Source organism: Haplochromis burtoni, unplaced genomic scaffold (assembly GCF_018398535.1).
Source record: "Haplochromis burtoni strain Fernald_Lab_line unplaced genomic scaffold, NCSU_Asbu1 Contig_34, whole genome shotgun sequence".
Lineage (NCBI taxonomy): Eukaryota > Metazoa > Chordata > Actinopteri > Cichliformes > Cichlidae > Haplochromis > Haplochromis burtoni.
In genome coordinates this window covers 2,077,710-2,089,808 of record NW_024582395.1, presented here as the reverse complement: position 1 = coordinate 2,089,808, position 12,099 = coordinate 2,077,710, and the positions used below count along the sequence as shown (strand labels likewise).

Sequence of the window (12,099 nt, the reverse complement as noted above, 5' to 3'; positions counted from 1 at the left end):
CACACACACACACACACACACACACACACACACACACACACACACACACACACACACACACACACACACACACACACACACACACACACGTTTCCATGCCTTTGTTCTTATAAATGTTAGACTTCGGTTTGGTTACAGCACAGCTGTGTTTTGAGGTGTGGTGAATCTTTTATAAAAGTCTGTGAAGTACCAGAGCTGGGTGATAAAGGGAGCAGCAGTGCAAGCCCTCAATGAATTCACCTGGGAAGCAACTAAATCTCACTCTCATAAACCGTGTTTTCGTGGCATTATTGCAGGTGGTTTACATTCCTCAGTCGTAAGTTATTTTTGTCTATTTTGTGATTTACAGATTCTGAAAGCAAAACACTGCCTAAATTGAGCACAAAACTCACAAAGCACATTGTCCAGATACAGCAGGCAGCTGCACTGTAATTAAAATGTGCCCTGTGCCAAAAAGAAAGACAAGAAAATAACAAACAAACAAACAAAAAAAAGAGTTGATCATGTTTCATTTTCTGCACACGAGAAAAAGAAATGTTCACTCTGATTCTGACCACATTCCACATTTTGTAATCCAACAGATGTAAATAAGTTAAACAATAAAAAATACAGTTCTCTGGTCATGCAGGCTCTTGCTTATTTTTTGAAAATCATGGTTATGGCACCACCATCAGGTGAAATCAAGTGTATGTGATGTACATTGTTTTAAGGTTGTTTATTTACTTGTCAAACAGTTGTCAAAAGTTTTAGAGTCTTGGTGGAAACCAGACTGTTTGCACTGAATTTAATACACTAATTAAATACACAAGTAATGTTCGAGTTCCTCTTTCCAGCACTACAGCCACTATTTGTTTTTAACTTGAGAAAACTCTTGATTGTTGTTTGTTTTGTTAATACTAGACTTATATTTCAGAAACAGTTGTTATAATTCATTGAGACTTTGGATTTTAATTGTCGAATAGCAAATAACAACCAATTTATGTTTCTCACCAGCTTGCAGTGACATCTAGCCATGCAGATAGTTTTTCCTGAATCTTTTTTAGACTTTGACTCTGTCTCCGAGACTCCAAGATGATCAAAACTCAGTACAAAGCAAATTTGCAGTATGCACTGAAGCAGGCAACATATGTTTATATGGAATGATTTGCTTGATATTCCATGAGTATGCACCCATGAGACTGCTTTACGATGAAAGACAAAAACAAAAAAAACTCCGAAAAAGTATGAACAAAAGTGTGTTTAACAGTTTTTTTCAAGAGTTCAAAATCCAGAAAAGTGTGACTACAGCAGGTGAAAAGGTGTTTGGATCGGGTGAATTAAAAGCAGTGAATCAGACAATGTAACAAGACTAACTAAATCTCATCTATTCTGTGCCTGAGTTTAATTTTACTTACATTACAATAATGGAAATTTCAGAAACACTATTTAAAATATTGATGAAAAAAGAGAATACTTAAATATCAAATTGAAGTAACTGCACTTAGAAAGAAAATCTATGAGCAGTAAGGAGTCTGACCTCAGGAGTTGACGGCTGAATGAAAACAAGGACCATCTGTACAGTGTCTCATTAAATGTGCAAGACCCCATCCTAATGGTGGGACCGGATGGGTACCTAGCTGCTTCCCTCACAGCAGCTTGCAGGTGGCAGAGCATCGAAGTCTGAATGGCATTCTTTACTCTGTTTGCCTTCTAAGTAGTCTTAAGGGTGGAGCGGAGCCTGGGAAGAACTGAAAGGGAATTAAGGATGAAGGCAGATGGTGTGAGATCTTGTAGGACAAGTAGAAGTATGACAAGTAATAAAAGGGAAAAGGCAGGAAGAGAAAAAGAGAGAAGGAGGTGCTGGAAAAAGGTGGAGACTACGAGGAAAGAGGAATGGAGAGAGGAGGTCCTCAGTTCAGTTGTGAAGGCACTTCAGTCCTCTTTTTTTGATAGGGCAGGGAGATGTTTTAATGTCTCCACACATTTTTAAAGTAAAGGAGACAAGCTGTTTAGGACAATGGATGCCCTATCATAACTTCCCTTCAGCAGAAGGTGAGTGCATTTCTTTCATCTTTTTCTTTGTCTTTAATTGCAGATTTATAGTGAAAACTTTGCTTTGAGGTCACATTTCAATGTTTTAGTTATAAATGTGATGATTTATTTACTGCCAGAAGGTGGATGAAAGCTTTATGTGAAACAGATGAAAGACTTTAATAGGAGCATTAAGAGAGAGAGATTAAAGGCATGACTGTAATACTGATTTTAAATGGAAGTGAGATAGTAAACTTTTTAACTTGTAATTACTTATATTAATTATACACAGTTTCTAAAGGTCAACATATTATGATCTCATACCTACATGTATGTTAACACATAGCGCCTGGATGGACGTGCAAACATAAGTGTCTTTCATAAAATCAGCTTCTACCTGAGTTATAAAGAGCCGACTGTGCTGTGAATAAACTGATTATGGCAGCGCGCGCGCGCGTGCGCACACAGACACACACACACACACGCACACACATAGGGTGGAGAGAAACACAGAGAAATGCTTGTTTCTGTCACTTCCCTCTTTCGGGGGTTGTGGCAGTCAGGTCAGAGTATTTCTCTTTCTGTGCGTTTTACAGCAACCAAACTAAATCTAACCAGCAGTCCAACAGCAATGAAACGAAGCCACGTGCTGTGGACTAGTAACAAAAACTCGCACTGAAGATAAAAGCATCAAGGTTTTCCTTCATGATTTTATCTCAGTTTCTTTTGGTGCTTTTTCTTTTTTTTTAAATTTTTTTTTTTTAATCTATCGACTTGTTTTTTGTCTACTTTATCTGCTGCTGGCACAGGTTTGTCCAGAGGTACACAATCTGCCTCCTTAGATCTGTGTTTGCTTTGATGTTTTACACGTACAGATTTTCTTTATACCTCTAACCAACTCTAGGCTAGGGGTATAAAATACATCATATTTACATAAAATACATCTTATTTTATAAGACACTTCAACCTTCAACAATCCCCTTAGACGTCAAAGGTCATTAGGAGGATTGTTTTTTCCAGCATTTTCTGATGGCAACTTTGTTTGAGGATTTGTTGCTGCATGTTTCAGGCTGCCGTTGGCCTTCGTATCCAGCTGCATTAACTTTGGTGAACTTCAGCTTATCTTAAAACTAGTATTTTCCCCTTCCCTAGCATTAGTTGTACTTTATATGGTGTTACACGTCAGTCAGCATGTTGGCCTTTGAATGTTAGTTAACTCCTAGCACTGCTTCACAGAACTGGGATTGCAGCTGTAGATGAAACTTGTACATGGCCATGTTACAGTGTTGTTTGGCCTTTTTGTGGTGCTGGCCATTAAATTAAGATGATAAGATGTTTTCATGAGTTGTAGGTGCATAAAGGTAAAAGACAGGTAATTTTATCCCATGGCTAGGTGGTTGCAAGGTAATATGATGGCATCATAACATTTCATATCGTTAAGGGCCGTCAGAGGGTTAAGATGTACTTGTGTGCCAACTTTAGCTGTTCAAGTTCTGATCAAGTAGATGGGACTAGATGAGTTAATGGCCAAAGAAGCAAACACACAGACAGATTTCTGTAGGAAGATACTGGAACCTTTGTATGTTCACAACCACTAATGAAGGTTCATGTACCTCTTCTTCTTTTGACTGGACCAATCAGAGGTCATCACAGCAGGTCATCTGCCTGTATCTAACCCCGTCTATAGCATCTTCCTCTGTCACACCAGCCATCTGCATGTCCTATTTCACTACATCTATGAAACTTTTCTGCGATCTTCCTTTTTTCCTCCGACCTGGCAGCTCCGTCTTCAACATCCGTCTTCAACATCCTTTATCCAACATATCCCCTTTTCCTCCTCTGTACATATCCAGTCCATCTCAGCCTTGCTTCTCTAACTTCGCTCAACCTGAGCTGATCCTCTGATATGCTCATTTGTAATCCTGTCGATCCTGATCACTCCCAGTAAAAATCCTATCATTTTCAACTTTGCCATCTCTAGGTCTACCTCCTGTTATTCTAAATAGCCTAAGTGATTGAGAACAACAACTTAAAGTGGTATATTTTTCATTGTAGTGATTTTCAGCACTTCAAGACAAACAGATTTGTTGAAAACAAATGACCATCCAAACCGCGTGCCAAGATGCTATCTGAGGATATGAAAGAAGGGGACATCACAAGAAAAGCGGAGGACTAAAAGCCACATGTTTTAATTTATCTTTAGGAACAATGGGTCACTTGTCTTTTCCTAGATGCATCTTTAGCCTTAAGTGTTTAGGATTTCCTTAAAAGACAATCCACCATGTTCAAACGGTGGCTGATGGCCCTGGTGGCCCGTGTTGGCCTCATTGTGCTGACCCTCTGCTGTTGCGTGCTGCTGCTGTATCTCCTGGCCTGCAAACCTGTATCTCACGGCAGCCAGCAGTCTTTGCCATGGGCTGGAAGTGCCACCAGTAAGGAGAGGTACATGGCTTTACTGCAGGAGAGGGAAGACTCTCACAGACATTATATCAACAGCCTGACAAAGCAAATAGCCCAGCTGAAGGAAGCTCTGCAGGAGAGGACGCAGCAGCTTCAGGAGTCCCTGGATAAAGCTAAAATCAAAGGGATCTTACCTCAGGGTTTGGAGAGCCTGCACAAAACCCCAACGCAGTCTGATCTGAAGGTAGGACAAGAAAATAAATACATTTTGTGTGACATTATAGCTGTAGTAGTAAATGCTACATGATGTCCTCCAGGAGTTCTTCCGCTCCCAACTGAACCAGGCAGAGGTGAACTCAGGTGTGAAGCTGCCCAGCGAATATGCACTAATTCCTTTTGACACTTTCACCCTGCAGAGGTAAGTGGGACAGCGGCGCAGTAGGAGCCCCCCAGGAGCGCTGTGTAGCACTTAAATTTTACCTTATGTTGGCTGTTAAGTGGGGTTTTGTTTTTTCATCCAGCGTGTACCAGCTGGAAACAGGGCTGACCAGGCATCCAGCGGAGAGGCCTGTGAGAAAAGACCGCAGAGATGAGCTGATAGGGACTGTGGAAACAGCTCTGCATGTCCTGAATGGACCCAAGCATCACACTGACAACATCAGGAGAAAACACACATTCTCCCCTTCAGACTTTATCCAAGGTGAAAAAGACCTCAGGTTATTCATTCATGTTGTACACACAGATTCATACACTGCATTAATTTGTTTGCAGAGAGCTAAGAAATTGTAGGAAACTAGTGGCCCAATAAAACAGAATGCATATCATGATGCTTTCTTCTCCATCGCAGGGATGACTCGCACAGAGCGGGACAGAGGAAGCATTTACGAGCTGACGTTTAAAGGTGACAGTCCACAGGACTTCACGCAGCTTGTACTCTTCAGGCCTTTTGGCCCCGTGATGAAAGTGAAGAGCGAAATTGTGAACACGCAAAACATCATCATCAACATCATCGTACCTCTGTCCAAGAGGGTGGACACATTCAAACAATTCATCAAAAACTTCAGGTAACATTTAGAAGTAAATTAACAAACAGGCACCCAGTAAACATACTCCACATGGGGCCACAGTGGAAAGACCCCAGTACTGCTCAGAAATGTGGTGAGGAGTTGCTCCACATTTCATGCTGGCTCCTGGGCCACAGTGGGCTTGGCCATAGAAAACCCATATAAGGGCCCCAAAGGGCAAAACTGCTGTGGGGCTTGTGTTTAGACACCAACTTGGGGTCCACGTGGAATAAGTGTGGGTTTGCCCTGGCCTCACAGCCCTACAGCTACCCACAGTGGGGGGATTTTTGCTGTACATCTGATCCCAGTACAGACATCTGGAGATACATCTGGAAACCAATAAAACTCATTGCCTCTTAGTAAGGAGACAATGCACAGATTTAAAGACGGCCCTAATTTTAAAAAAGGTCATTTTCAGCTCAGTTTCATTGAAATTTTCCCACATTTGTTCATATGTCTGTTTCATTTAGAGAGGTATGCATCCAGCAGGACGGCAGGGTTCATCTCACCGTGGTCTACTTTGGTCGAGATCAGATAGACGAGGTAAAAGCTGTGCTGGACCAGACCACTAGGTATGTACAAACCATTTCATAGTTCACTCATCATCTAATTTCTAATATCTCATCTCTAATACTGATCGCTTGCAGATTAGTCCAGAGTTGTCTATAACACTTAAATTTGCAGGAGTTGGAGATTTTTGCATCAATCAGTTATAATGAAATTGTGACGAGACTCTACAGACCTATGACTCTCATGATAATGTGCACTTGCAAGAAAAATATTAAACTCCCGTTGTCTCTTCAGTCTTAAGAAATGTGTCTGTGCTAGGGCACGAGTGTTTAACGGCTGCAGGCAAACAAAAATAAGTCCTGTGAGGCTTCTGCACCTCCAGGGATACACACATGCTGTGGCTGTGCAGGCTATTGTGGTGTTATCATCACAGCTTGTACATATATATCCGCAGGCTGCAGAAATATTAAGACTAATCAAACATCCACGAAAGTCCTCCTGTTTTCTTTTTCCGTCATTCCCCTCAGAGAGACTCGGTTCAGGAGCTTCACGTTGATCCAGCTGAATGAGGAGTTTTCTCGCGGCCGGGGCTTAGACGTGGGTGCCAGGGCTTGGAGGCGCAGCCAGAACATTCTGCTCTTCTTCTGTGATGTTGACATTCACTTTACAGCTGATTTCTTAACTTCCTGTCGTCTCAATGCAGAACCTGGTGAGAGTCCCGACCCCCCAAGTGGTTCCTGCAATCATGAATAAAATAGCTTAATGAGAAACTACAGCTGATGGAGCAGATAAAATCAGTTCCGTGGGTGTTATTAAATATTGTGGTTGATTAGATCTCAGGCTGAAGGTGAGCGCTTTCCTTTGAGCTGGTCTGTAAAGTCATCGACATGCAATATAAACTGTTAAACATTTTCAAGGACAGAGTAGTAAGTTCTCATATAAGGTAAACCACAGGTTCTACTTACAATGGTTACACTGATTTTTATGCAAACGGGAAGACCTGTCACCCGACAGTCACCTTGAAATGCCTCGGGGCACTTATTTAGCTCCACTTAGAAAACTGCATGTATAGAATCACAAGTCCAATCTGGTAAAAGGTTTACTGACCCAATTAATATTTAACAATGAATTTCCCCTTGAAACTTAACACTTCTTTGACTATCTTTGTGGTTTCAAAATTGCCCCACAGTTCAGTAAGGAGAGATCCCTTTGCAGAAGTGAATATGATTTACTAAGATAGAGAAATTAATTAAAGTATTTGGTGATTAGACTTAGATGACCCATCATCTAAGAATCAGGTCTCTCACATCATCTCACAGAATCCCAGCAGTGCTAGGATTTAGCACAGGTGGTGAAAATTAAGACTGAGGCTTGAATGGAGCTCTGACTGAGGTGTCTGTGAGGTGGAGATGGGGAGGAGGTGGGTTGCATGAGAGTCTGGCGGGGATGATAGCAGTGAGCAGAGATTTAAGCCACGGAGAGTAGAGGCTGATCGACTCAAAGAAGATGAACAAGAAGATGACTGGACTGGAGTAATGAGTAATGATGTCAGTATTGAGCCTGACAGTGTGGGAAAGTGGTAGTGATGTAAAGACACAGAGACACGGGGCCTAACGCCCAGGAAAGCCAGCAGATGAGTGATTACAGATCCTCCTTATTGAACTTATGCATGAGCTTCATTTTTAGTCTTACTGGGACACTTTTTGCCACTGTTAGCAAATTTCTGTTCACCTAGGTTTTTGGGTGGTCTCCAAAAAGCTTACCTGCGCCATGTGACACTTAAACAATTTGCTCTCTTGAGCAGGTAGAAAGAATATCTTGCATTTTTGGATAGAATATAGGTAGATTATTGTGGCTGAATCCAAAAAAATAAACTGCCACTGTACTGTGTCAGCCAACAACATTAAATTCTAATTTCTATCAGTATCTTTAACACCTCGTGGTGTGTGATTATTAGCTGATGGAGATTCAGTGTCACATCTGCTCTTGCTGCTATGCAACGAGCAGCACGGTCCTGGCCTCATAAATTATGGCCCAGCTCCACTGAACAGGCATCTGCCAGAGCTAGCATGCTACAGGTGTCTGCACTGTCTGTTCTGAAAAATCACATGGGCACAGCTATCAAACAAGAAGAGGCAATAAACAGGTTAAGGTAAATAGGTTTGAAATTTAAAAAAATGGTAAATGGCCTGTATTTGTATAGCGCTTTACTAGTCCCTAAGGACCCCAAAGAGCTTTACACATTCAGTCATCCACCCATTCACACACTGGTGATGGTAAGCTACAGTACATTGTAGCCACAGTCACCCTATAGGGCGCACTGATAGAGGCGAGGCTACCGGACACTGGCGCCACCGGGCCCTCTGACCACCACCAGTAGGCAACGGGTGAAGTGTCTTGCCCAAGGACACAACGGCCGAGAATGTCCAAGCCGGGGCTCGAACCGGCAACCTTGCGATTACAAGGCGAACTCCCAACTCTTGAGCCACGATCGCCCCAAATCTAAAGTTTTTTAGATAATTTTTTTTTTTTTGTTCATCGATTTGGCTAATAAGGACAAGATTTACAAACGTTGACCTTTGGAGATTCATAAGCTCTGCTGGCAAAATTTCTTTTTTTTTTATCCACCGTGAACAGTCAGCTTATACGGGTGTTAACTTTTAGTAAATAAATGATTGATGAATAGTCATTACTGTCATTTTGGGGGGGGTAACAGAACTCGTGTCTGCTTTGAGAACTATGAAACTTTTTAGATTTTGTCTCAGTCTTTGTGGCATTTCTGATATTTCTGGAAGTTTGTTAGCAGTCTCTTATTATAGCACTGAAGTGTGATTCTCTGGAAATTGTGTTCTTTCATTTCTTTGTTCAGGCTTGCTGGTTATCGCTTCCCATACCAACCACACAGTTCTATTCTTTTCACTCCAATGAAACCCTCTGTTGCTGCCAGTAAAGAAAAATCCATCTCTCCCCTCACTGCCAAAGTTTTTTTTTTTACAGCAAAAAACCGAGAGTGAGAAAGACCCACCGGTCACCAAGTGTTAAAAATAGAAAATGTGCATGCTACAGCTTGAATCATTAGGTGAAATATTAAAATCATTGTTTTATTAGTGTTTTACACTTCCTGTTTTTTGTTTGTAGAAGAGTGACATGTTTGGTGATGGATGGTAAAAGGCTGCACAATCAGATTACTAAGAAATATTCTATTATTTGTAATATCAGTATTACTACTATATTACAATTATTAAAGCAGATCACATTTAGAAAAGATTGTTATATTATTAGGATTACTTAATTATCTCTTTACAGATGGTCAGTTTTAAGATTATGAGCTGCTTCAAGAAAAACCATCTTCTTGAACTTTGTTGTGGGGGTTTATTTATTTCCATACAGAGTGCAGGAAATTCATTGTTTGAGTTCAAAGTAATATTTATATGAGATTATTTAAATTAGATTACATACTTTTGTTATACTCCATGCTATATAAAATGCACATTAAACGACTGTAAATGTTTTAAAGTAACCTGTCACAGGATTCAGTGTGTCTGTTTAAACTGTTCTTGTAGGTAAGAGAGTGTACTACCCAGTGCTCTTCAGCCAGTACAACCCATCTATCATCTACAGAAATCAGACGCTCTTGCCTTCACTTCAGCAGCAGCTGGTAGGTTAATACAACACACAAACAGCTCAGTTACAGCAAATGTCATCCAGAGGTGATTTCTGGCTGCTCCTCTTCCCTCAGGTGATAAGGAAGGAGAGTGGATTCTGGCGTGACTTTGGGTTCGGCATGACATGCCAGTACAGGTCTGATTTCATCAACATAGGTAAAGACAGATATATTAATTTCATGTGAAGGAACACAATAAAGTTAAATGTTACTGTTCAACTAAAAATAAGCCTTTAAAATAAATAAATAAATAAATAAAATTCAGGGTTAACAAAATCCCTCAAATTTATTCACAAGAAACCCCTGCAAAAGGTTTTTCTTTTAAAGATGTTAATTGTTTTACATGAATGCAAACAGTAATGCAGAAAGCCTCGGGCAGTGGAGCATTACAAAATAGCAAACCAGAGTTTTTTTTACATAGTAAAATAGTAAAAATGTCAAGTTCACTTTCATAGAATGTTAGAAAAATGGGTTCAATATTTTAGGTTAGATATTTCTTATGCATATAATCTGCCGAGGAGCTTAACTGCTTTTCATTTATGTTAAAATAATCAAAACTGAACTTTACCTGATTAACCAGTTAACTGACTAGTCAGCTTCAGATCTGCTTTAAATTTTGGTTGATTGGGCTGTTAAACAACGACAGTCATGGGCAGTAGAAGTCAAATTAATAGCAACTTCTTGATTTAATCCAGCCTTGGGATTTTATCTCCTGTCAGGTGGTTTTGATCGCAGCATCAAAGGTTGGGGCCTGGAGGACGTGCACCTGTACAGGAAGTACCTTCACAGTAAGCTGATGGTGATTCGCTTTCCAACTCGCAGCCTTTTCCATTTGTGGCACGAGAAGAGCTGTGCAGATGAGCTTCCTCCAGACAAGTACAAGATGTGTATGCAGACAAAAGCCATGAGCGAAGCTTCGCACAGCCAGCTGGGGGAGCTCTTCTCCAAACAAGACATTCAGGTTCACGCTCAGAAACAGATGAAACGAGGAACTTCATGAGAGAAGTTAGTTTATATAATAAAAACATTATAATTCACTGATAAAGAGGATGTTTTGTGATGAGATTCATGTTATGTTTTGTGTTGATAAAACTGAGACATCTTATCTGCTTGTCTCCTGTTTTTTCCTTATCTAATAAGTTTCTTTCGGCGTGGTTACTGTAAGTTTCTTCAGCAAAAGACGCGATGACAAAAAGCATCTGTTTGTTGAAAGGACATAAAGAACCTGAATCACATGTTTCATTTGAGTTTTTTAAAGCAAATATATATATATATATTTTAAATTATTATTATTACCAATAAAACACTTCTATAGACTCTCTCTTAAGATTTATTTTTGGGCTTTTCAGCCTTTATTTGACAGGAGAGCGCTGGGGAAGACACACAGGATATGGGTGCTGGTCAGACCCAGCCCACTCTATGGCATACAGGCACCTGCTCAACCAGTGACCTAAACTGCTGCCCTGTAGCACAAGCTGAACTGCCAGCATTAACTGTGTCTTTGTTTGAAATATTTCATTTTTCTCCTCATCTTTTTTTTTCCTCGATTTTTTTGAGTTTGGCAAACAACTTTAAGGTGCTTTGCCACTTTCTTCTGATCTTTTTTCTGATCTTTCTTACTTAACCATCTTAAAAGGAAAGAAAAAAAAAAAGGAAAAACAGGGTTTGTAATTAAGAGTTTTGCTAGTTAAACAGGATTGACAGATCAAAACATTTTATTTTATCCAATGTTTTGCAAAACAGGGAAACCAAAACATGAAATATATCACAAATAGTATTAAGATAAATTATAGGCAACTTAACCTGACTGAGGGAGAAAAAACCCCCAAAACAAATATGAGAATCGATGAAGTCTATGAAAGAAATTCATACTGCAGACTGCTGTCATATCCAGTTATGGCCCCATTTGATTATGGTCAGATCCAAAGGCCCTGGTGCTATGACCACTGACCTCTGTGGCCTGTTCATGAAACAGATCTGCTCTCTCTCTGGTCCTCATTTGCCACACCTTATTGCCATAGCTGAACAGCATTCTATTTTGTGTGGTTGCAGGAGTATTGCTGGTCAGTGTGAACTTCACGTGATCTTAAAAGATGAACCATGGGAAAACTGTCAGACCTGTTCTGCTCTGTTTAGCTAAACTTCCCTATTTGTTGGGGGAAAGGTTTATAAAGGTTTATAAGGGTTTTCTGCAGTTTCACTTACCTTTTTCACGACGCTCTGCATTTAATCAGTAACAATGAGAAACACCCTGTTTCAGAATGACACTGAAAAACTAGTTCATCCATTTATTACTTCTTGGCTGGACTACTGTAATTCATCATTATCAGGATGTCCTAAAACTCCCCCAAAGCCTTCAGTTAATCCAAAATGCTGCAGTAAGAGTACTGACAGGGACTAGAAAGAGAGAGCATATTTCTCCTATATTGGATTCTCTTCATTGGCTCCCCG

At 40.3% G+C, this 12,099-nt stretch overlaps 1 protein-coding gene across 1 annotated transcript; it reads left to right on the top strand.

Annotated features, from left to right (window-relative positions):
- The first annotated feature begins 1,400 nt into the window (after window positions 1-1,400).
- LOC102311127 (chondroitin sulfate N-acetylgalactosaminyltransferase 1) lies at window positions 1,401-10,930 on the top strand. The gene is made up of 10 exons (XM_014332583.2): window positions 1,401-2,031; window positions 4,066-4,654; window positions 4,728-4,828; window positions 4,932-5,110; window positions 5,258-5,474; window positions 5,945-6,046; window positions 6,512-6,693; window positions 9,548-9,642; window positions 9,724-9,805; window positions 10,368-10,930. Exons 2-10 carry the CDS (start codon window positions 4,292-4,294, stop codon window positions 10,646-10,648), a joined length of 1,602 nt encoding a protein of 533 aa, XP_014188069.1. The 5' UTR covers window positions 1,401-2,031; window positions 4,066-4,291; the 3' UTR covers window positions 10,649-10,930.
- Window positions 10,931-12,099: the final 1,169 nt, after the last annotated feature.